This window comes from Passer montanus, unplaced genomic scaffold (genome assembly GCF_014805655.1).
Source record: "Passer montanus isolate IOZ18808 unplaced genomic scaffold, ASM1480565v1 scaffold1, whole genome shotgun sequence".
Taxonomy (NCBI): domain Eukaryota; kingdom Metazoa; phylum Chordata; class Aves; order Passeriformes; family Passeridae; genus Passer; species Passer montanus.
Genome location: NW_024356504.1, coordinates 26,814,086 through 26,839,492, shown reverse-complemented (window position 1 = coordinate 26,839,492; position 25,407 = coordinate 26,814,086). Strand labels below are relative to the sequence as shown.

The following is a 25,407-nucleotide window of genomic DNA, read 5'->3' as shown; positions in this document are numbered from 1 at the left end:
GAGCTGGGAATGCTCCTTCCCTTGGAATCAGAGCTCACATCCAACGCTGCGGCTTTATCGGTGCTGATAACAAAATATCAGGTGGAGTGAAACACTCTGGGAACTGTCCCACCCAGGGAAGGAGCTGCTCCTGCTCCAGGCAGGCTCACGGCCCCAGAGGGAACAAAACCACTTTGCCCTGAACAGCAGCCTCTGTCCTAATTTATCTCTCCAAACGAGGCCTAATTCCTTAATTGCTCTCCTGGCAGCACTTCTGGGGCACTTTCAATCCCTCCCCAAGGTGCTGCCACCTTCTCGGAAGCCAAATGGTGAACGGGTCACATTTATCAGTGCTTTGAACCTCGACAGCCCCAAGGGCCACATCTTCACCCTCCTCCTCATCACCTCCTCCCCTGGCTCTGGATCCTTTTTGGGAATGAGAGGTGGAGAAAGAGGATTTCATTGCTTGTTTCCTTTCAGCTTTTAAGGAACAAGAAATCACCCAGGAGCAACACTGGTGGGGCTGGGACAACACAGTCATTAAATGAATCCCTCTCGCCCTGCACCTCTGACAGGTCACAGTTATGATACCAAACAGGAATTTCATCCTGCTTGCACAGAATATAAATTTTTCAGCCTGTGAACAGTGAGTTTTCTGTGGGAAGAGAAGGCAGGGAGAGCTCCATGGGCACCCTGTTCTCATGGAATTTGGTAAGTCTGCGTCTGATAAAGGGAACAGACTGGCGAGGGTCCAGGGAAGATCCAAAGATGCACAACTCCATTGCTCCAGGAGTTACTCGAGTCAAGGCAGGAGCTGTCGGTGCCTCAGCAGCTGCCCGTAACCCCATGTGTCCTTTCAACCCTTTTGGTCCAGTTTTACACAGAATCATGGAATAGTTTGGGTTGGACTGGGAGGGACATTAAAGCCCATGTTGTCCCACCCTCTGCCGTGGGCAGTGACAGCTCCCACAAAAACTTGGGTTTTCTTCCACATCAATTTGGCCCTGTGAGAGTGGGCACTGTACAAACCAGGTCCCTCCCAGCCCAAACCAGTCCATGTTTCCATGTTAAACCAGGTTAAAGCCAGAGCCAAAACAAAACAAACACAGCCATGGTTCAAGAAGAAGTGGGAAAAATGAAGGAAAGATGTGACAGGATTAAATGTGGTACAGAGAAACTCAGCCACCTAGTGCCTTGCTGGAACATATTCCAGTGGCCTCTGAGGACCAAGGAAATGATGCTTGGAAGTGGCTTTTGGGTTGGGCACCTGTGGGAATTTGAGTGCAAACCTAGAAGCTCAAGGCTCAGGAGATAACTGATATTTCTCTCATCCTTGTCCCTGTCCCAGGGTGTGATGCCTTGAGAAGGCTGCCCTAGAGCAGGGGCTGGGCAGAGCTCCAGAATAAAGCAGGGATTGATTCAAGGATCTCCTCCATGGATGCACAAATAGAAAAGCTGAACCTGAGGCATCAGGGGGAGGTGACTTACTGGAGGGGTGGAGGTAGACGATGTCCTTGGCGGTGAAGTCGCGGCTGCGCGCGGCCGGAGCGCGGCCGGGCAGCAGCAGGAGCAGCAGCAGCAGCCCCGGTGGCCAGGCCATGGCCCGGCCAGGACCTGCTCATGCGGCGGCCGAGAATCCCCACCTGGGCAGAGACACAATGCCAGAGTTATCCAGGCTGGAAAACACCTCTGAGAGCATCGAGTCCAACACCCCCCTGTCACCCAAACCACGGCCTGAGGGCCACATCCAGGCTGTCCTTACAAACCTCCAGGGACTGTGACTCCAGCGCCTCCCTGGGCAGCCATTCCCCAATCCCTCTTTCCTGGCAGAGAGCAAGGATGAGCAGAGCAAACACACAAGGACCTGGCCACCACCTCGCCCCCACAACCCAAGCCTTCTACTCCTCTGGTTATTTTGGCATCAACAAACACCAAAATTGTAATTATCTGAGGCCTTTTTGCAGATGAAACTCTTAAATCCACCAGGATCTGGCATGGCTGAAAGAAATGGAAAAGATGGAGCTAAAAGGAATGGATAATGGAGTCAAAATGACCCCATTAATCTGGTTCTATGCTGCTTTTCAGGAGGAAACAGCAACGTTTTTTCTCTTTAGACCCAAATTTCTCCAGCTTTTCCTGTCAGCGTCTGTGGGTTGGTTCTGATTTGTAAAACCCATCCCCCACAGCACATTTAGGTTGCTGGAAAAGGTGGACAGAGGATGTCCCTGGATTTCCAGTGCAGTGGGAAGCTGGCTGGTCGCACAGGAGGTTGGTGCTTCTGCTGACACCTCATCTCCACCTTCCTCCTGACTCCTCCTCACTGGCTGGGCCACATCTCCACGACCCTATGAGGTTCCTCCTGGTTTTATCTTGGCATTTCCTCTTGGAAAAGCCTCCATCTCAAAGCTGCAAACAAAGTCACCATTGGATTTTCTTCATCCATGATCCAAAGGGGTTTATTCCCTTTATTACACCATTAATAAATAATTTGGTGTATTTTTCCCAAGTCCCTGACTGATGCGAACGAATTAAAGCAGAACCAAATAACCACTGTGGTGCCAGTCCTGACACCATTCCAATCCCAGGCTGTGTGGAGCCACCCAGGGACACACAAGGCTAAAAAAAATCAATCTCAGATTATTAGAAACCCTTAAAAATCATGAAAGTTCCTCAAAAATCAAACAGGACAGGAAAATCCTGAAAGGATGCGGCTACGGATCCCGGCTGGAGCCGATGGTTTCCTTTGGAATCCATCCAGAACACACAGAGTTGGGATGAGTTTTTCCATCCTGATCAACCAGAAGATCTGCAACACCCAGATAATTCCTAAGCAGCTCTGAATATGTGGTGGTTATTATCTAATAAATCTTTTTTTTCTTGTTTTATTTTTTTTTCAGGAAAGATATGACAGGGGTTGGGGATGTCACCTCCAAATGTTTGTCCCACAGCAGAAATCCACCCAGAATCAGCAGCACAAAGGTTGTCATTGTCCTTGCTGTTATCTGCAAACAGCTTTTTTATTAAAACACAGTGAAATCCATAAAAAAATAGGAGGGGAAAAAAGATAACACACAGCCCAGTGCTTTAAACTTTGTTGTTTTAACCTTATGAAGAGGGAATTTTGGATTTACTCCATTGATCCCTCACAGCCAGGGGAGAATGAAATCCTGATTAGAAGCAGACAGGAAATAAATCAAACCTCTCCCAACCACGTGGAAGATGAAAGAAATGGGTCCATGTGGGATCTGGAGGCAGAATTTGGAATTTGGGACTATTTTTTTAATCCCAAACAACACCAGGAAGGTTTCACAGGCCCCACTCTTCATTTTAAGACATCAGCAGTTTGCAGTGAGACTGTCAGGAGCAAAAAATGAGGATTTGATCCTGAGCAACAGCACCAAAAAAAGAGGATTCACATCCCAAAAAGAGGAACTCGTCACAGCTGAACTCCAACTCTCATCACTAATTAACAAATTATCAACATAAAGGACAAAGAGTCTTGTAATCAAGGTTGGAAAAAGACTTCCAATATCAACAAATCCAACCATTATAGCAATATTTTAAGTTAAAGCACAGCAAGGTTGAAATAACGGCAGGAATTCCTCCCAAAGAGACAAGAATTTGTTGGGTTTGCTCATCTGAAGCACAAAACTCTTTTGTTTTTGCAGAACCGATGAAAGTCTTTCAGTTGGGAACGTTGGTTTTCCCAGTGTCCCTTTTGTGGGACCGACTGCTCACCCAGCCCCTCTCCAAATCCTGTGTGGCAGCACTCAGCCATCAGTCTGGAAAAGTGGCTGGTGTCAGAAACCCTCCAGCTGCTCCCTAAAAATATCCACATCCTTCCTCTGGTAACTGCAAAGACCTTAATTGCCAGCTTCTAATGAGTGGCAAGAAACCGTGAACGAACAGAGAGAATTCACTGCCCCACCTCCGTTTCTGTTTGAAACAGGTTTAATTACAGGCAAATAATTGCAATTTTTAAATCCTCTGGGTTAGAAAATTGTCCAGAGCGAGGCAAGCAGGGCCAAAATTTAAAATCATGTAATTTAGGGAAGTTCTTATATAGCAAGCACCTGTCCCCATTATTGTCACCATGAGCACATTCCACCTGCTCATTCCATACACACAGGTAGGGTAAAACCAGGAATTTCTGCAAGCATGGAAATACCCAGTGCCAGAAACCTAAATATTTAATAATCCATGAATATTTTGAGCATGAACACAGCAGTACATGTAGTTCTGTCTTTCATGGGGGGCAAGACAATGATGTTTAAGGTAATGATGATATTTTACAGAGAGTGGCGAAAAACATTTTGCATTAAAGTAATAATAGATACTTAAGAACTCAATATCCAAAATTTCTATATTAAATATTCAATTAATTATATATTAATTCAGTGTTCAGCACACCCATTTTCTATGGTGTTACACTCACACATGAAAATAAAATGTAAGGAAGGAGATATAAATATAGATATATAGATATGGATGCACTGTCTTAAAACCTGCACACATTTGGTTTCATTCCCAAAGTCCTACAAAATTCTGATTTTCTGCAATGGTGGATTCTCTTTAGGAATCCTATAAGCCCTAAGAAGCTTCATCAAGGGCATAAAGGGTTTTTCATTCAAGCCCCTTTTATCCAGGGCTTTCAGCCAAAACAGCCAAACTTTGTACAAACTTTTATTTTCAAGAATTCTTGGTGGCATACCAGCTGCTCCAGGGCTAAACCTCTGCTGGCAGAGCAGATACGAGGCACGGGCAGACATTTTTTCCCTCAGAATTCCCTCAGCTCTTTGTCCCGAGCCGAGCGCTCATCCTAACCTAACGGAAGCTGGCGCGTCCCACTCGGAATGCGGTGGCAGGACACGGTCACACGAGTCCCAAATTGGGTTTGGATCATTTGGATCATGCCGTCAGTTTGAGAGAAGGCCTGGGCGCTGACACAGAAATCCCGGTAACTCCATCGGCCCCGCTCCAGCGGCACCTCGGAGGCGGGATGGCCGTTCCCGATCCGGATTACCCCGGCCTGCCCTTTGCCCCGCCATGGTGCAAATGAACCATTGGAGGCCCCGAGCAGCAGCCCAGTTGCCCACTTGTCAGGTCTCATTAGGGAGGGGACATCTCGGCCTCGTTGGCACCGGCGTTGGGACAATGGAAGGTCCCAACCCTCCCCGGAGAGGAGGCCGGATATCAGGGCTCTGGAGTTAGGGGAGAAGTGTTGATGGAGGGGACAGTTATTTTTAAGGATGGCTTTGTCCCTTCTGTCCTCCTCAGGCTCAGCTGGCTGACCATGACCATGAGCTGGGCCAGCTGCAAGTTTGCAGTAAAAACACCATTCCAGGAAGGAACAAAAGGGGGGAAAAGGGAGTCAGACACCAAATCTTCCCATACAAACACTCAGCCAAAGCCAGGCAGGAAGGAATTCCTGATTCATGGGTATTTCTGTGGTTCTCCTCACGCTACTATGGCACAGGTTGCGCTGTTCAGGGCCCTCCACCCTGCTCCCAGGGGAGATGGAGCATTTCCCTGCTCTCCCTGGATTTCCAAGGCAGTGGGAAGTTGTCTGGTTGGTGGGAAGTTGATGATTCTCCCTCACAGAAAGATGATTCTGCTGACAGCTCATCTCAACCTTCCTCCTCCATCCCCTCCTTGCTGTCTGGGCCACACCGCCAAGTTGGTTCCAACTAATTTCATCCTGACATTTCCTCTTATCCTTCCCCTTGGAAGGGCCTCCATCCCAGAGCTCCCTAAATCAACTCTTCCTTGATTGAAACAAGCCAGCAAAAGCCAGGATGACAATTCTGCAGACAGCTCATCTCAACCTCCCTCCTCCATCCCCTTTAGTTCCAACTAATTTCATCCTGACATTTCCTCTTATCCTTCCCCTTGGAAGGGCCTCCATCTCAGAGCTCCCTAAATCAACTCTTCCTTGAGTGAAACAAGCCAGCAAAAGCCAGGAAAAGTTCCCTCTCAGTGGGCAGGAGACTTTGAGGCCTAAAGCAGCAATCACAGCCTGGCTGGGCAGCGCCATGTCTGAGGAACCACCGAGGCCGTTCCCGTTCTGCTGGCAGGCTCAGCTGGGCCATCCTTCCTCTGCCTTAGGGGGATTATTCCTCAGTGGGAAACAAAGTCATAGGAACTCCCGACAAGGCTGGAAGAGCTGTTCCTGGAGGCACAGTCTTCCCTCCAGGAATTCCCTCACGCACATCCCTAGTGTGACTTTCCCAAATAACTCCACAGATTTTCCTCCTGCCTTTCTTCCAGGTCACACAAAGCTACAGGTTGGACTTTCCACGACTCAATTTACAATATTTGGGTTAGTTTTTATTTCCCTTCAGCTTCCAAGCCCGAGTCATCTCTCTGTATCATCATTGTCCAAAGATGTTTTCCATCTGGCAGCTGTGCTGGATCCCAGACAACAATCCCAAGGACTATTTGAAACTTCTCCAACTCTAATTGCCTTTTCCCTTTTTCTCACTTATCCTCCTCAGCCTTTTTGTGTCTATTCTATTTAATTCTTTTGGCTTCCACCACACACGTCAAAAGGTTATGAAAAAAACCTGGAATTTTTATGAATTGCCTCCAAATCCAGCTTTTTTCCATGTGTCATTTAGGGGATTTTCTTGGCAGTTTCACCCCAGGAATGGTTAAATATGTGTCCCCCTCCCCATAAAATGGGATGTAGTAAAGCTCTTGTATCCAAGGAACCTCTCGGAGCTCTTGCAGAGGGGTTCTCTGCCTCTCCTCAATTACAACGAGCAAGAGTAATTAAACAATCAAACACAATTAGTGCACTAATTACTCCCAGGAACGTGGCCCATCTAATCGCCTTGCTGCTAATTACAAAGCCTGGAGTTCATTGAGCTAAAAGCCCCAGACCTGGGGAAGTGAAGGGGGGGACAATATGTTCCCTCTGATGCCGCCTTCCCTCGGATGCAATTTAATCTTTCACAGGATGTGATTCCAAGGTTATTTTACAGCCAGCACTTGGCTGCTGTTTTCAACATGAATCACTCATATTTTCAGTCCCACCAGTGAAACTTTTCTTAAATCCTTCCGTGTTTTAATGATTTGGGGTAAAATGTCACTTCCATTTACCCTCAGGATAGTTAGGCTTGAAAAAAACACAAGGATGGAATAAATATAATTTACTGGAATATCTAAGACACTTAATATTTGGTATTAATGATGGGAAAAAGGTGAACTTACAATTCAGCCACTCCATGATGTAAGAAAACATAATTTCTGCAAATTAATTGTCAAGCTGAGCAGGTGAAATATTCCAAGTTAGACATAATTTATTCCCATTTTACTCCATAAATGTGGCACAGGGATGTCACTTTTCCCTTCCTTTAAATTACATGGAATATTCAAACCCGTGACCATGAACACCTCTGAATCAGCAGGAAAATGGACATGGATGATCCAACAAATCATTTCAAGACCTATTCCTGGGTTTTTGCATGGCCTGCAATAGAGGCAGCAAGGGCAGAAAGCCTGGGGGGATGTGGGAGATCAGGATTTTGCTCAGTTTGGGAATTTTGGAAGCCCCTCTGCGCACAGGCTGACCTCAGTGCACGGAGAGCCCCCAGACAGCCCGGCTCCACGCAGACAGGATAAGGAAACCATGCGTGAGCACAGAAATCCTGGGATTTTCCTGCTAATAAGAAGCAAAAACCCCCAGTTACTGAGTTCCAGTGGCCAAGGGGAGGACAGCAGCTAAATTATTCCCTAAATAAATATTTGAGTTCACTGGGGCAGCTGAAAAGGTTCCTCTTCCCAAGGCAGGGATGAGATTTCTGTGGATCACAGGTTGCCTTCCTCCTCCTCGGGAAACTCTGGTGGCAAAAGGAGGAAGGGGAACACCTAGGGAAGGAATTTCAGGACAGGGAGGCTGTGACTGCTGGTCCAGCACTGGAAGGGGGCAGGGTGGTGATGTTCTCCTGGGGACAAACAAAATGAAGTCCCAAGGAACAGAGTTTATGCATGGAATTAAATTTTGCTCTGGGTGGAAGCAGTAGTTAGGATCATCCTGGACCATCTTTCCTACTCAAACCGAGCAAGAGCATCCCCATTACTGGGAAAAAGGGAAAGCACATTGCAGTGAGAGCAAATAAAATGCAGCCAAACCAATGCCAAAGAAACAAAGGAAATAAAAAAATCCCCAGGAGAACGTATTCCATGTTTATGACAAGAGCTGGAAAATTATCTAAGCTGCAACCAAGACATGAAACTTGTCAAGAAAATACTTTTCTAGTCCATGTTTCAGCTTGGCAGGTGCAGAGGAACAGCATTTTTAACAGAATGGGATGAGGTTTTAAGGTTAAATTTTTACTAGGTCAAGAAAATTGGGACAACCTTGGGAGCAGGAGAATCCTCAGTATTTTTAAAGGACCAAAGGAACAGCCCTGAGCCCAAGGTCACTCTGGGTAAACTCCTGGAGCATTTTATTTGTGCTACAGCAATATTTCAAGTAGTAAAAAATGACAAGGCAAGTCATTGGGGTGATGGGGAAAGTAGGTCTCCAAACAATCCCATCGTTTTCCAACAGTCAGGATTCTGGCTCTGGCTGTGAGACTGTTACAGGGAATAATTGGGGGGAAAACCAAAGCAGAGCACCAAAGCTCCAAACCCTCCTGATTACAAAAATGAGTTCTACCCAATTAACCAAGCGTGCTCGGGCCAAATTAAACCCCAGCCTAGTGACATCTCCAGATCTAATTGGTGAAAAGGGCACCTCCAAAAGATATTTTTCCCCCCCCCGTTTCCCTGCAATTCTGCATTCAGTATCTTTGCGCCAAAAGTATTGATAAGAAACTCTTTGATTAGAGGCTGACGGGGACATGAAAGAGGGAGTTTGTCCCTCCTGCGCCAAACTGTGCTTTAATAAAGCCAGACATCAATCTGCACCATTGTGTCCCCGCTCTCCTGATGCCTCTCCGGGGGGATTTGTGACAGTTCCTCTGGGACATCACCTCGCACATTTGCCATGCTAGATTAGGCACTGAGCCGCAACCGCGCGGCGTCCGCCCGAAACGAGCTTTGTGCAGCGCCACGGCTCAGCCCCGCCAACGTCACCTCACCCAAATGAGCTTTTATTGTTATGAGCGCAGCCAAAATCTCAGCCTTTTCCCCTCTGAGGAGTGTTTTGACCCATCACTGATTGCATTGTTATTATTCCTTTCCTCTCCTCAGTTATGCGATATTAACAAATCCCGGTTTTCCCAATTCCCGCTGTAATGCCGTGTTTTTTCCCCAAATAATTTAACATATGCATGGAGCAGTTAACGAACACCATGTGTCATTTTTCCAGCCCTGGACACGCAGGGATGAGGCCATGGAAGGGCTCCCTTCCCCTGACAGCTCACATAGAGTTCACCCCATTTTTTATTTCGTGACCCGCACGTGAATTCCCTTCGGCAGAAGGCACCAAAAATCCAGGGAAACCACAAAAGGAGAGGACACTTAGGAGGACAACACCTCTGCTTTCCACATTTCCAAATGGAACATCTCAAACCAGGCTGGAGAAGATGCCACGACAACCCTCATGGAAATAACTGGGAATTGGGAATGGCTTGGCCATTCCCAGCTCTATAATTCCGACATCTCCGTAAAATCTAATGACCAAGGACCCGAGCCTCGTACAAGGATCCTTTAGATAAGTACCTCGTTCTCATTTTTGTCTCCATAAAGTAGCTCATGTTTGTGTGAATCCAAATAAATGAGAGTTTCTTGTTCTATTTTATCATTTCTGCTGCCACTCTTTGCTCCACAAGGACTGTAACAGATTTTGTCCTAAATCTCTTTGCAGAAATTGCCATAATTAGTTATATTTAAAGAACAAAATTCCTCTGATTTTTTATTTTCTATCCTGTGACACCAAATTTCAGATATTTTTCTCCAAAAGCTTTAATCAAAGTTATCCTACTCCAGTTTTAATTTGTGCTTTATTTTGGTGTAAATTAGAAAAGCTACATATCATTAAATAATATAAATAAACCCAAATGAGAACTGACTAATTAATGTACTTTCAGCTGTCTGGTTAATCCATGGAGTAAACAAATCCTTAATTCATGATGATTTTCATTAGTTTTTTCCAGAAAAACAAAACCCAGCAGAACCCAAAACAAACCCTTTGCTCCATAAGAACTTCCATTGTTATTTGAATTCCAAGGCAAATTAATTGCCACTTTTCCTCCGCAGAAAAAGCCATTTAATTCTTTTATTTTTCCAATCTGGTGATGAGAAAAAGGCTAATTGAGAGAAAACTCATTCCCAGCACGATTGGAAGCTGTAAAACTCCATCCCCATTTAGGTCACTGCCCCCAGGATGGTTTCAAACTTCCAACACCACAACGAGGGGTCTCAGTGGATATTGCTGAGATGGAAATTTTGGATTTCTCCCTGTTTTTTAGCACATAAATGTCCTGGAAAGCCGAGTCCTGGTGCCTTCCCACAGAAAATTCTTTTCTCTTGTGCAGAAAGTCACTCCTTTTCATTTACGTCATTTAAATTTACACATGGACAAAATGCTCTGAATAACTGAATTAATTTTAATTCATTTTTCTGATGCTAAAATGAACAATTTTGCTGTTCCAAGTTCAGTTTGGAGGAAACTATTTGTGAAGTTCATTAACTGCAGAAAACTCCAGGAATAAAGCAGGGACATTTCACTCCCCCAGCACCCATTTCCTTGTGTATTTAAATTTTAATTTAATTTTTACACAAGTTTATTACCCTCCCTGCATTTCCCTTGTAGATAAACACTGCCAATCAATTTTAATGTGTTTTTATCACATAATGAACCGTATGGGCATATCACAATATTATAATGAAAAACCCTGTTATGTTCTGCAGCTAAACAGGAAAATATTCCCGTGATCCATAATTGTCTGCCAGCAGGTCAGAAAGCTGAGGAACAAATTTATTTTTAGTAAGAGTAAATAGAAAATTTAATATTTATTTAATAAATAAAATAAACCAAGCTACTCAACAGTTGTGCCAGCTCTGAGAACCAGGCTCTCATTCTAATGGATTTCACCCCAAAACAAACCTTATAATTTTTAAGCAACGTCACAAAAGGATAACTTTGTTGTTGTTTTTTTTCATTTATTTTGGGGGGTTTTAGGGTTTTTTTGGGGTTGTTAATTGTTTTTTTCATCCAATTGTTGCTTCAACCCACCAGAAATAATTCCCTGGAGCTCATGGATTATTTGCAGTGTTTATTCAGGGTTAACTGCCAATAACAACAGTGCCCAAGGATAGAAAAAGTGAATTTCCCTGAAACTACAGTGCCTGGATAGCAGATTTTTTTCCCAAATAACAGCATTTTATTAAAAATAAGCAGAATATTTCTTTTTTTGTGGCAGAAATAATGCTGGCATGAATAAAACTTCCTAAAAGTGGGCTCAGATGAAAAGGGGGTGGGAAAATAATTGAGGATCTTCCTGGAATGTTCATGAGCTAAATCCTGAGGGTGACAGGAACAACACCCAGTGCCCATGAGAATGGAAAACGCTGAATTGGGTAATACAGAAATAAAAAATGAAAATAAACAAAAAAACCCCAACAAAACAGGGGAGTGAAGCCCAATAAACACACCCAGGAGCAAGGACAAAGGGCTGGACACTGCCTGAGATCAGCAGGGAAAAAGGGAGCAGGAGCTGAGCTGGGAAAGGGATCGGATATGCAGGATGGAGACAATCCCAAGTGCTTGGAACAATTTTGATGGAATCCCAGACTGGTGTGGCTTGGAAGGACCTTAAAGATGACCCCATTCTTCATGCCTCAGGTTCAGCTTTTCCATGTTTCAGGCTCTGTGCTGCTTTGGTGTGCAGTTCTGAGCTTCACATGAAGGGTTGCTGAGCTCTGTGCACAGAGCAGGGACACAAAACAATTCCTGCTCCAGCTGGGCACCAAGGACAAATGATCCCACCCTCCCAACCTCCCCTCCATCCCTGCCCTCTGGCAGTGGATGCCATTCCCTGGTCCTGTCACTCCATCCCTTGTCCAAATTCTCTCTCTGGCTGTCCTGGAGCCCCTTTAGGCTCCACATCTCTTTCCACCTCAGCCCATAACCAAATGAGGAAAACAGAAGCTTTTTGTGGCATATCGATTAAAATCAAGCCCCTCCTTGGTGTTAATTAGACTTTAAACCTCTCCTCATCCGCCCTGCCCCATGCTAGATCCCAATGCCTCATCCCCTTGGCATTACCAAGTCTACTTTCCCAAGGTTTTTTTGGAACATCACCAGGAATTCAGGAGCCTGCCAGCCCTGAGATGTTATCTTACATGAAGAATCCCTCAAAATCGTGCTCCAACTCATCTGCCTCAAACACTCACCTCCAGAACACGCTAAAAGCACAAAAGGTTTCCAAAATGTGCCCCCCTGATTTCACCATGGCTTCATTTTCCCTCATGAATCACCCGGAATTCCACAGGCCACGATCCGTAACTTTCCCTGTGTCACTGCTGACATGTTCCCTGTGATTTATTGGTTTGCATCAGATCTGATCTCCGCTCTCATCCTGCCCCAAATTCGTGGAGGAATCCGTGTCTGACCAGGGAAACGTTGAAAATACACAGATTTTTCAGCTGCTGGGTTCCCACAAATTGGCCTTTTCTGCCAATTATTTCCATGCTGACAGTAACAAACACCACTGTAAATAATGACCCTCCAAGGGCACTCTTCCTGCTTTTCCTTGAGAGAAAAGAGGCTTCCAAGAAAATCATTCCACAACACTTCCATGTTTTACCACAACAAACACAAAGGAATATTTAAGACAAAATAAACACGTCTAAATTTAAAATATTTAAACCAAATCTTTGTACGATTTTGTTTCCCTACTCAAGCAATATGATGACATAATTATATTTTACTATATTTATTTTTTAAGCGCCCTAATCATTGAGAAACCACCTCAAGGGTGTAGGAATCTTGGGAATACCAAAGGATTGCCCCTGGATCATCACAGCCTGTGCAAGGCAGAGCAGAGAGCCCAACCTGGCCAGTCCACAACATCACAGAAAAAACCCCAAAAACTTAAATTAAAACAGCCTAGATTAAAGCATGGTGAAAATTTGCTCCCTAAAGCTAATAGACTAACTAGAAATTGGGTTGGAAATTCAAAAGTCCCACTGGTCCAGAGGATACATGGAAACAGGTGTGATAAAAGGAATTCCAAATTATTCTTTGTGCCACTAATTTAATTAATTTTTTTATATGTTACTGAGGCCTCATGGAAAAAAATCAATCAGGTCAGGATGGCCTTTCCAAGGATATTATAGATAAAAATATAGATTACTTCCTAATATCAATGGCCAGGCTCACCAACAGACAGTCTTTGGCACTGAAACACTGCTTTAATTTCCATGATGTTGAATTATGTAAATATCTCAAAGAAATAAGGGAAGAAAGATATTTAGAAAAAGAAATTTTCTTCTTTCTGTGAGCACCAAGCGCTGAGCACTTCCAGCCAACTCAGGAGTGAGATCACCTCTGGTCATGGTTGGAAATGAAGGCCTGGAGTTGGCAGTGCCAGTGTGTCAGAGCTGGTTGCAATGCTTATATATGAAAAAATTATAATTTATTGTTACATCTAATTGCATATTATTATAATTATCCTATATTTTAATATAATTATTCACATTATAATATAAAATCAAGGAATCATGGATGCTTGGGTTGGAAGGGACTTCACATTCATCCTGTTCCATCCCCTGCCATGGGCAGGGACATCCTGCACTGTCCCAGGGTGCTCAGAGCCCCATCCAGCCTGGCCTTGGGCACTGCCAGGGATCCAGGGACAAGCACAACTTTGGGCTTTAAACTGAGAGAGAGGAAGAATAGATGGGATATTGGGGAAAAACCTCCCCTGTGAGGGTGGCAAGGCCCTGGCCCAGGGGAAGTCAGGAAGATTTGCTAAAATATTTCAAAATAAATGACTCAAAGACCAGGTGGAAACTTGAAATTCCCAGGAGCAGACACTTGAGCTGCTCTGTTTTCCTTGAAACCAGCAGGAAAGCTCCCACTGGCCTCAAATCCCAGCTCCAGAGGGACACTGAGGCCTTGAGTGGGGATGATCCCTTGTGCTTGGGATCATTTGTCCTTGGTGCCCAGCTGGAGCAGGAATTGTTTTGTGTCCCTGCTCTGTGCACAGAGCTCAGCAACCCTTCATGTGAAGCTCAGAACTGCACACCAAAGCAGCACAGAGTCTGAAACATGGAAAAGCTGAACCTGAGGCATCAGGGAGAGAAGCATTCTCCTGCAAAGGCTGAGTGGAGCAGGACCCAGACCCTACAGAAATCTTGGAATCCACCTAAAATCCACCCAAAATCCTAGCCCCTCCTACCCCCAGTGCAGCTCTACACAGAAACTTGTAGCTGAGGCCACAGCTCTGAGCACCACAATTCCTAAATTAATTAATTTGGGCTCCCAAGCACTGGAGCCCAACCGAAACAGTCCCATCTCCTCCTTTGCCATCCAGGTCCCTCATCTTCTCCACAAAAACCCTTCACAAATCAAAAAGTGATTTTAAAATCTACCTTTCTGTAGAGGACAGGGAACCAAAGAGCTCCAGAGCAGCAGGATAAAGTGAGCAGGAGCAAACCAGGGGCCAGGACCTTCCTGAGCTCCTTTAAAGTCACCCAGCAGTGGGAGGAGCACCAGGAATTAATTAGGGAACAGTTTCCCACCTCTGCTCAGGTGTGTGCTCTTTGCTTACCTGAATCACCTGACCAAAAGCATTTCTCCAGGTCAAAATGTCAGAGAAATAAATTTAAAAAAAAATAACAAAGAGAAGTTTGAACAGTTGGATTTTGTGTTTATAATCTAGGCCTTCTCCTCTATGCAACAGAATTAACAGATAAGCAGGAAAAGTCTCATCCCTCCACAGGGAATTTGTTTCTTCCACACCTTAAATCCTAAAATTTTGCCCAGCTTGGCCATGAAAATTCCTCAGAATAGGAAACAATCAATGTTTTAAGTCTTTCTTTTAGAGTTTTTTAGTACATCATAACTTAAAAATACCAAAAAGGAAATAATAAAATAAAATTCCAAGGCCAGGTTGGACAGGGCTTGGAGCAGCCTGGGATAGTGGAAGGTGCCCATGGCAGGGGCTGGAATGGGATGAGCTTTAAGATCCCTTCCTAACTTTATGGAAGGCAGCCATAAATATGAAAATAAATATGAAAATATCCATTCATTCACCCCTCATGGCTCCAATTTCCTGATAAATGTGGAGGTGGAGGCACCACTCTGGGAGATCCGGTGGATTTTCAGCCCCAACAGCCAAGGAGGGAGCAAAACCCAGAACTTCCCTCCCCAGTCTTACTCATCCTCTAGAATCCTGATCACAGCTCAGAAAAATTCATTTTTCACCTCCAAGGGGAAGAGAAGAAATAAAAAAATGTGCTGTACAACCTTCTCCTGTTATGACAGACTTGCAGATACTTCACATTTTTCATTTAATATCAGGGGCTGGTTTGTGGAGCTCCAAGCCACGCTCTGTGCCAGATATATGAGGTCATGGAGCTGAAGTTCTGACTCCCTGCCAGACTGAGCTGTGATATTAAAAGAAACCAAAATGAGCTTCCTGTGCAAAACTGGGAACAAAAGAGCATTTTTCCAGTGCTGCCCTGAGGCTTCACAGGATCCTCAATGTCCAGCTCCAGGCACAGCTCCCATCTTATCACCCATCAGCACGGAGCAGGAACCCAGTGTGGGCTCTTTGGGGATGTGTTTAAATCAGGGCACAGACACAGAGAGGCTCTGGCAGAAGCTCCCAGCCCAGCCATTCCCAACCAGCTGCTTGTTTCCCAAACCTGGAGCCCATGGAATGGGGTGGGAGATGCAGCCTCCAGCCACAGCTGGACACACAGTGGGGTGGTTTGGGTGGGAAGGGACCTGGGCATCATCCAGCTCCAGCCTTGACACCTTCCACCATCCCAGGCTGCTCCAGCCTGGCCTTGGACACTTCCAGGAATCCAGGGGCAGCCCCAGCTGCTCTGGGAATTCCCAATTCCCAATGTCCCACCCATCCCTGCCCTCTGGCAGTGGGAGCCATTCCCTGGCTCCTGTCCCTCCATCCTTGTCCCCAGTCCCTCTGCAGCTCTCCTGGAGCCCCTTCAGGCCCTGCCAGGGGCTCTGAGCTCTGCCTGGAGCCTTCCCTTCTCCAGGGGAGCATTCCCAGCTCTCCCAGCCTGGCTCCAGAGGGGTTCAGCCTTGGAGCAGGTCCAGAGCCTCCTCTGGGTCTGCTCCAGCACCTTCTGATGATGGACCCAGAGCTGGAGGCAGCTCTGCAGGTGGGGTCTCACCTGAGGGATAATCCAAATTATTATTAATCATTATATTAATATTAATTATTAATCATTATTATTAATCACCTCAGGATTTGCCACAGAAGGTTCCACCCATGAAGGGCTGGACTCAGATTTCTCTCTCATCTCCAGCAGCCGAAGACATGGTCATAGTGATGTTTTCTTTGTAACCTCAGTGCTCAATTTTACACATCAGAGACCCAAAACCAGCTCAGGAAGTGCTGTATTATCCAGTCGGGTGAGCTGTAGGAATTTTGGATTTGAAAGGAACAAGCAGATATTAAATTCTTACCCAAAACACTTCAAAATAAAATGAAAAATCCAACAAACAGAGCTCATCAGAGCCAAGGGCGCTGGCCCAGCCCTGCCAGATCCTGCTGACAGCTGCTGGAAGCACATGGAATCTTTTCAGGACAGATCACCTTGAAAATAATCCTCCCTCCAGAAAGCTTCTGATACCCAACAGCATAAACTGTGCTCAGAAAAACACAGGAAAGTCTGTGAGGAAAAATTTCCTAGGCAAAGCAGTCATAATATGAATTATGGAACGGTTTGGGTTGGAGAGAATTCTCTAATTCCAACCCTCCTCTGTGGATGTTCATCAGAAAGAAAACCTGAGGATAAACACTGGCATCAATGAACACAATTATCAGGAATTTTAAACTAAAAAAAACTAAACTGAATTTAAACTAAACTCAGTGGTTTGGAAATGCTCTCATTTCCTGAAGATGCAGGATGCAAAGCAGCAGGCAGGTGTGGGATCAGCCTCAGGAACGAGGCCTTCACTCTCAAATCCATCAAACTGTCCTTGGGACCACAAACACCAGTGGGAATTTGGATTTGCAGCTCACACTTTTCATTTTTCCACCACCTGAGAGTTTAGGAAACACCAAAGTGTTCCCTACCTCCAAGGAAAACCACATTTTCCTGTGAGAAATTTTTAGAAATTTCATATTTTAGAAAGAAATTACAGAGGAAGTGTGTGCTAAAGCCATCCCCACAACTTGCCCTGTTGGGTAATAAAAGCTCAGTTCCTCTCCTTGACTCCAAGCCAAGAATCCACGGGGAAGATGCTCCGATGTCCACAAAACTCCGTGAAAATCCCACACTTTATATAAAGATGTACCAACATATTTGTCCCAAGGCATTTTTCCATTCACACAAAAACGTGGCTGCAAGACTTAAAAACCCCTTCCCACAGAGGTCTCAGGTGTTTAATCTTCCCATGAAACATCCCATGGATTGATCCTGGATGCAAGGATAAATAACCTGGGATTGAGACTGGAATTTGAATTATCCCAGCAGCAAGTGTGGTTATAATGTTGCTTCTACTTTTGGGACCTCAACATAATTTTCACGTGGCATCACACGGTTCCCTTCATGGTTTTGGCAGCCAAGCCAGGAAAATCCCTTCCCAAAACCCCTTCCCAGCCCAGGATTCCCAAGGAATCCAACTGAAAATGGGAAAAAGAAGTGGCAGACGCCCAGAGCTCCACACCTTGCACGGGGACAATTTGGTGCAGGGTCCAAAGCACCCAACCTGTCCTAATCACCTTGAGCTCATTAATTCACAAAGCTTTGGCCCAACTCTCGGGGCTGGCAGATGATCAAGCTCTTAGTGGATGCGATTCAAACTAATCCACTAAAAGGCATTTAATTCCAGCGAGGAAATCAGGACTTTTCAATTATTAGGAGTGCTAAAAAGTTTTACTGCCAGCAGACTTTCAAGGTGAGGGGAGAAACAAGGCCCAGCTCCATCCATGGGGGTTTCCCACCTCAAATCCCACCACCAAATCCCACCCCATGCTTCCCCCAGCCCCCTTTCACTGCAGACAGGGAAAAAAGCAACTGGATCCAGCCTGTGCTGTTGCTTATTTTCCCCTTTTTCGTCCTTCAGATCCCATTTTCAGTGTGGTTCCCTAGGGAAAAGAGGATTTTGTCAAGTTACACAACTTCTCACTTGGATCCATCAGGGCATTTGGCCAGGCTGGAAAGGAAGGGAAGGTTGGGAAGTTAATGAACATTCCGTGTTGGGAACATCCTCCAGCTGCCTCAGCCTAGGAAACCCTGCACTCCCATCAGTACCTCACTAGACACCAAAAAACCCAAAAATCCCAAAATCCAACACGAAAGGAAGAGAGAAAACTTTTAAGCATCCCAACAGTGGAAAAAAATTGGAATTACAAACCAGGATAAGACCCAAAGTTGCAAAAATCAGCTTTCACAGACATGGGGCTCGTGGTGTTCTCAGAACCAGGAATGTTGCTGGGAATTTGCTCTTAAACTGGGTCATGCTCAAGATTTTTATTTTGCCAGTTCCAAAAAGCCAAGGCCTTGTCTGAACACCAAACCCAACAACACCAAACGTCATTTCCAGATAAAATATTTTAGTGGATGTAAAACTCAAAGCAGGTAAATATTCATTCATTTAACAACACTCTTGGTTGCCTCAATTAAAATTTGCTCCATAAAGCAATTCCACACAAAAAAAAAACCCACTCCTGAGGACAAAAACCACTGAAAAAAACACCTCATTCATTTTTCCCACTTGAATATTAGATCTAAACCCAAGGTAGAAGCTGTTTAAAATCTCTGTTATCTGGAAAAAATAAGATGTTGATATTAATTTTTAAAACATTGTTAAATGCCCCAAATATGCTCTGTAACCTACTAAAAGTTTAAGCAGAGCATGGCTTGGTATATAAAGCTGAAAACAACTTAATAGCAGTGAAATTTCCATCCTTAAAATGCAGCTGAAAAAACAACTTTAAAACTTTCTCCATCCTTGAAGGCCAACTGACCAACATAGAGCTGTCTGTATTTGTGTACAGGTTTTATAGAGTTACAGAAAACAGATATTTCAGATGGATAAAATAGATATTTTAGGTGGATAAAAGATATATTTTAGATATATTTTTTGTATATTTATCTATGGATGGACACACACTCATCACCCAGCAGAGACAGGAGGTAAAATGAGGACGACAAGGCCACTTAACCTTTCCTCGCCATGTGAGGAACCCACAACGTTTTCACTCCCCCCAAACCTCTCCTCCTTCCTACCCCCATGGATACCCCAAAAAACTCTCATCCACCAAACAACCTCCTTGGAAAACACCTCCACAAAACCCCAGCGGGCATCCCAAGGCTCCAAATTTGGTGTTTATGGATGGCTCCCAGCGCTGGATCCCAGCCCCACGCTCGCCCTCTCCTCCAGCGCCGGCGCCGCCCTCGCCGCCCCCTTGGAGCTCCCTGGAGGGGGCTGGAAGCTCCTTAAGAGCATGAAGACATCTCAAGAGATTTTAACTCCTAATATCTGCAGACTGGCATCTGCTTCCCCGGCAGTTTAGCCCCAAATGTACGTCTGGGAAGAAGGAGAGCCCTAAAAGCAGGCGGGATTTCTATGAAATCCAGCCCTGCACTGGTTTGCCTTTAGAATCTTGTTATATGAGCACAAGAATCCCAGGAAAACAAACTCCTTGTGGCGAAATATTGAAGGTTGGGAAAGGCTGATCGTGCACAAAAACAAAGAGCTTGGTTGGTGTAGCAAAAATAAAACATGCAAAATTAAATTCAACCCCTTAAAATATTTAAATATAGATAATAACACAACAGAATAGGCCAAATTTGTATAAAAACAGAGTAATACATTAAAAAAAAAAATCTAAAAAAATCTTAAAGCTAAAATGGTCTATTTTATTTCATATACTTTCAGATATTATTTCATATACTTTCAGATATTTTATTTCAGATTTACCACAAGCCTTATGTGGGGACAATCAAATATCATTTCTACAAACACACAGATCAACTCTAAATAAACTGCACGTGCAGACTCCCTATTAAATCAATATTTGGGCTGTGGAATTAAAGTGCTGCCGTTTGGGATTCTGGCCAGGAAAGCCCACGAGACCCCATGACTTGAGCAGCAGATGCACAGAGCGAGGTCTGGAGATGCTGACATTTCATCAAGGGCTCCCATTCTTCTGGGGACAAGGGCCATTGTTCCCTGCGCCACCAGGGCTCTTTGGGAGCACTGCTGAAGCACATCTGCCCAAATTTATTTTATTAATACATTTTAATAAGTGTTTCTTCAAGGTTTTTTTAAGTGTTTTGTTCAAAAATAACTCCTGAAGAGTAACCTGACGGAATTTGCTTCGTTTATTCAAAAATTGTGTTTCTTGATGTGAAACAACAAATAAATTAAAATCTGCAGGAGCTGGCAAAGAGAAATCCAGGGGGTTAAAAAAGAATATTTTGGTTTTTTTGTCCTTCTCCTTCCTACCATCCTCATTTTCAGGTGACTTTGTGTCATGTATTTATGGCATTAATCCACCTTCTCCTCCAGACACAAAATATTTACATTAAAAATCCATCCCACAGCTGATTAATCTCCAAAAATGAACTTGTCAAGCCCTTCCTTCCACCAGCCAGACCCAAAAATTCCTGATTTCCATAACAGGAGCATGAATTTTGTGGCACAGAAGGACCAGGAGCTGAAATCACCCCGAGTGCACTCGAGGAGCAGAGCTGGCAAACACTGGACTCACCCTGTGAGGGGTTCCAGCTGGGAATCTCTGCCTGGATCAAGGAATGACAACAGTGAAAGGGAATGGGGCCTGAATTAAAAATTTCTAACTATTTCAGAGGAGAACATAATCAGTAAGTAAATACATTAATTAATAAATAAGGACTAACAGCAGCAGTTCATGAAATTTCCTGAGAAAAGATATTTTTGAGAGCTTTTAAAAAATGGCCTCAGGGCACTTAAAACACACATTTAATAAGCTCAAAATGAGGCAAGATTAGGAGTGTGCAGCCATCAGCATTTCTGGATATAAACCACCAGGAAAACACTCTCCTTCCATGACTTCCCCTTTTCCAGAGTCCTTTTATTCCCTGCACTGCAAACCAGTCCTGAATCCCAATAATTTCCTCTGCTAATCTGCTTTTATACTTTATTTTTTTTTTCTTTTAGCACTTAACTCCCTCCTCGGGACAAACCCCAGGAATTCTGCAACCTGCCTGCTGCTGAAATATTTCCATTTTTCCAGCCAAATCCCTGCAGTATCCACAGGGATCATCCCACAGCGAGTCAGGCACCTGCCTGAGAGTCGTAATTTGTCTGCACAGCAGCTCAGGAGATGAAAGCAGAGCCACACAAAAGCTCAGGGCTGACTGATAGGAAATAATTGCAGCCAGAATTCCATGAGAGGAATTTATGTTATTCTCTTAAAGGCACTTGTAGAGGAAGAGAATGAAAAAAAAAACAACCAAAAACAACCCACCCAGAATTTGATAAAGTACAGGAATAATTGGCATTAAACAAATAAAAGACGTAAAAGGAAAACATGATAAAATTTTAATTATAAATGAGGTAATTCCTCTTATCTTTTCCTATCATAATTAGCAGTTCCTGTAGAATATTTAGCAGTTTATATAGAATATTTATCAGCTTATATAGAATATTTAGCTATTTATATAGAGTATTTAGCTATTTATATGGCATATTTAGCTGTTTCTATATAATATTTAGCAACTTATATAGAATATTTAGCTATTTATATAGCATATTTAGCAACTTATATAGAATATGTAGCAATTTATATAGAATATTTAGCTATTTCCATAGCATATTTAGCAGGTTATATAGAATATTTAGCAATTTATATAGAATATTTAGCAATTTATCTAAAATTAGGAAGCCCCTGGAAGAGCTTGCTCAGGAATACACACCCGTGGAGCAGCAGGAGGGATATTTTATGTCATCATCCCAAATCCATCCCAGCTTTGAGGATTTCCTGAGTTTTCCAGCGAAGCCAAGCCCGGGGAGGAGGCGCAGCTCCTGCTGAGAGCATCTGCAGCATCCCTTGGGAGAGAGCCCCTCTTAACTCCCTGCCCTGGCACTGCTGGCAGCCCCATAAATGGGAATATTGTGGATTCACAGGGAATCGCTGAGCAGGGGCTGAGCTGGGATCACGTAGGCACAACTGGGCAATGAACAAATGGCCGTTTATACTGGATTTTTTCCCCGTTTTAACACGTGCCAAGGGATAAACCGTGGGTTTATTGGGTGTACAGATGTCCAAAATAGATTTTTATGGGTTAACAATACTTTATTGTTGGTGGGGAAGGAGTCCTGCCTCCAGACACACATTTCTCCTGTGAAGCCCATAAAATTTCCACAGCGGATTTATAAAAACTCAACCAGGGACAACAGAGTGGACGGGGAAGAGCCCAAATAGCAGCGCTGATGAAAATGATGATTATTTCTAGGAACATATGGCCACGGAGGGATAAGGGCTCTGCTCCTCTCTGAGTAGGTCACACCACACCACAAGAAACACAGAAAACTCACCAGGGGCAAAATGGGCCTGGGACAGGAAAAAAAAAAGAGGAATTATTCACTTTGTAGGAAAAAAGATGGATTTCCAGCAAGCCTTGTCGTTCAAGCTACCAAAAAAAAAAAAAAAAGAATTCAAAATAGTTTTTAAAAAGTTGTGGTATAATCATGGAGTTTATTTGTACTTCTGCTCTTGCTCTCCCATTACACCACAAGGAGTGATTGTCTGAGGTGAAATCTCTCCAGAGTGGCAGAGAGCCACCAGAAATCCTACCTTGCCACCTCCTCTCAGTGCTGCCACCGAGCCAAGGTCTCTTTCCAAAGGCAGATCCCAATCGGCAAGGCAGACACGGCACCTTTCACCCAGGGCCCGCCTCAGCCGCCCCAGGGCTGAAATAACAGTTTGTTTTCGAGCTAAATGAGTTCATTTTCACTCAATAGGTCTCCCTGAGTGAGTCTGGTGGAGCCAGACCATCAGCAGCACCAGCAGACGCTTCCAGCTCTCCCCAGAGTTCTCCACGGCCGAGCTCGGCCCTTGGATCACTTGACCCCAAGGACTCGCTCTGCCCGTTCCATCACATCAATCTGACAGACATGAGGAGCAAAACGGGGCAGGAAGAGGAGGGGGGTCAGAACTTCCTGCCCTCAGGTCCTAAAAACCATCTTGAGGGATGTCCAGTGTTCATTTTTAGTGCTCCTTAAACCCCTTTGTTCATCCAGGCCATGAGAAACTGGATCGATCGACAAATCATGGGATGCAACTTGGGTTTCCATTGGAAAACCCCAGCCCTGCTGACGAGCAGAGCTGAAAGCAAATAATTTATTCCGTTTCCATGCTCTGTTGTAACTTATCCTCTTTACTTTTACACCAGAGAGTGGCAGGAAATCAGCCTGGAGATCAGACACGCGAGCGCCAAATAATGGAACCAGCAGATCGCTGACGCATAAATAAAGTTTTAGATTTACAGGGAACAAGCCTCCCACTGTAGCACGGCCAGGAGGACTTTTCAGATGTTTTTTATGTCAGTGCTGGCCTAAAAAATAAATCCAGTGGGAATGGGAAGGGTTGGATTCCCTCCCTGCTGGCTCCTCCTGGGTCTTCAGGGAGACAGCGGGGTTAGACTCGAGGGCAAGCCTGGTTAAACCCCGTCCTTGGTGTTTGCATAACTAATGAGTGAATGTTGGGAATCATTTTATCCCAGCAGTCCTAATCAGCTAAATCATTTTGGGATCGTTTGTCTCACTGAGGGTTTGTTTCAGCTCGTTCTGCCGCCGAGAAAACACGGATCTGGTGGAGAAACCTCATCCCCACTCCTCGTCCCTCTCAGAGCTGGACTCTGCAAGCTCAGCACTGACCACAACCAGGCAAAAATATAAAAATTTGTATTTTCCTGTGCTGCTTCCAGCACTGGTTGCAGAGGGAACGGCACCACTGAGTTTCCACAGCAGGAAAATAGCTCATGGCTCTGAGATCCGCGGGATCCGAGCGCGACGCGGAGCCAGCCTGACCTCCTGACACCACCAGCGCCAGCTCTGAGCCAGCCAGGTCCTCCCATCTCCGTGCAAAACAGCTTTTCCACAGCAAGAAAAGCGGGGAAAAATCCAGCAGAGATTGTTCTGAAGGTGTATTAACAGTCACACCAGGGATTTCCACCCACTTCCCACTGGGATCTCTGTGGTTTACACCAATTCCCACTGAACAAGCTCTCTGAAGTGGCAGAATAATTATTTTTTTTAATATAGAAAATGCATTTATTGTGGCAGTTCTGCCCACTGGAAGTTCCCAATCCATCAGCCCAGCAGCTGGTGTGGCCTGAAAAATGAATCTTGAAGTGATTTTAAAAAATGAACCGCAGCCTGGGCTCCTGACCCTGGAAAAATCAACCAACGTGGACTACAAATGATGGATATTCCTGCAGGGACTTCCACAGTTTGGGCAGGTTTTCATACCTGACTGTGTCCATTGCCAAGTAAAAATTCCCAAAATGTACGAGAAATTATGTGGATATACAAAAGCATTATCCAGCTTATTCTATTGGCAAGTGATGTTTAGGAATAGAATGTAATAATTATTAATAAAGTAATAATTATTAAGAAATTGGTAATATTCCCTCCACTTAAGCAGGAAAGAGCACATACACCAGCTACAACTGGAAACACAATTATTTATCTATGAAATTCATTTAATCTTTAATTTAATTAAATCCAAAGCTAGGCTGGGTGGGGCTTGGAGCAACCAGTGGAAGGGCAGGGACTGGAATGGGATGAGCTTTAAGATCGCTTCCAACCCAAAATATTCCATGATTTTTTAGAGAGTAGTGGTTTTAATTAACAGGGAAGAAGAGCAGGAAGCTCTTTAGCAGCAGCAGCAGCAACGTGACTCTCTTTTACTCCCAACAAATATAATTATTCCCTTTGCATTCATTCGGAAAACAACTTGTGAAGAGCCCCATTTCCATAAAGAGGCTCTCAGAAAAAGAATTAAAAGCAGTGATAAGCGCAGTCCCAGGCTCCTGCCAAACCCCAGAGCCCCGCTGGGGAGCGGGGCAGGACCGGCCCGGCAGCGCCTCCATCGCCTCCCGGCAGCCAAAAACACCCGCAGAACCCTCTCCTGCGGCTGTGACCCCCAAAAACCGGGAATTCGGGGGGAGAAGGGGGTGTTTGGAAGGGAAGGGCGGGTTCCAAACACGGGGGGCTCCTGGAAAACCCCCCCGGGGCTCATCCCGCGGGGAGCCGGTCCTGCTCCCGGAGGGGAGCGAGGGGTC

At 44.7% G+C, this 25,407-nt stretch overlaps 1 protein-coding gene across 4 annotated transcripts in view; it reads right to left on the bottom strand.

Annotated features, from left to right (window-relative positions):
- LYPD6 (LY6/PLAUR domain containing 6) overlaps positions 1-25,407 on the bottom strand; it is a 31,145-nt gene that overhangs the window by 4,599 nt on the left and 1,139 nt on the right. For 2 of the 4 annotated variants that reach the window (XM_039702958.1, XM_039702966.1), the window contains one exon: positions 1,468-1,622. In XM_039702958.1, coding sequence (XP_039558892.1) covers positions 1,468-1,579 — 112 coding nt within the window. In that variant the 5' untranslated portion in view covers positions 1,580-1,622. Of the gene's footprint in view, positions 1-1,467; positions 1,623-14,526; positions 14,572-22,035; positions 22,150-25,407 lie in introns of those variants that run through there. The other 2 variants (XM_039702974.1, XM_039702984.1) reach the window with 2 other exon arrangements.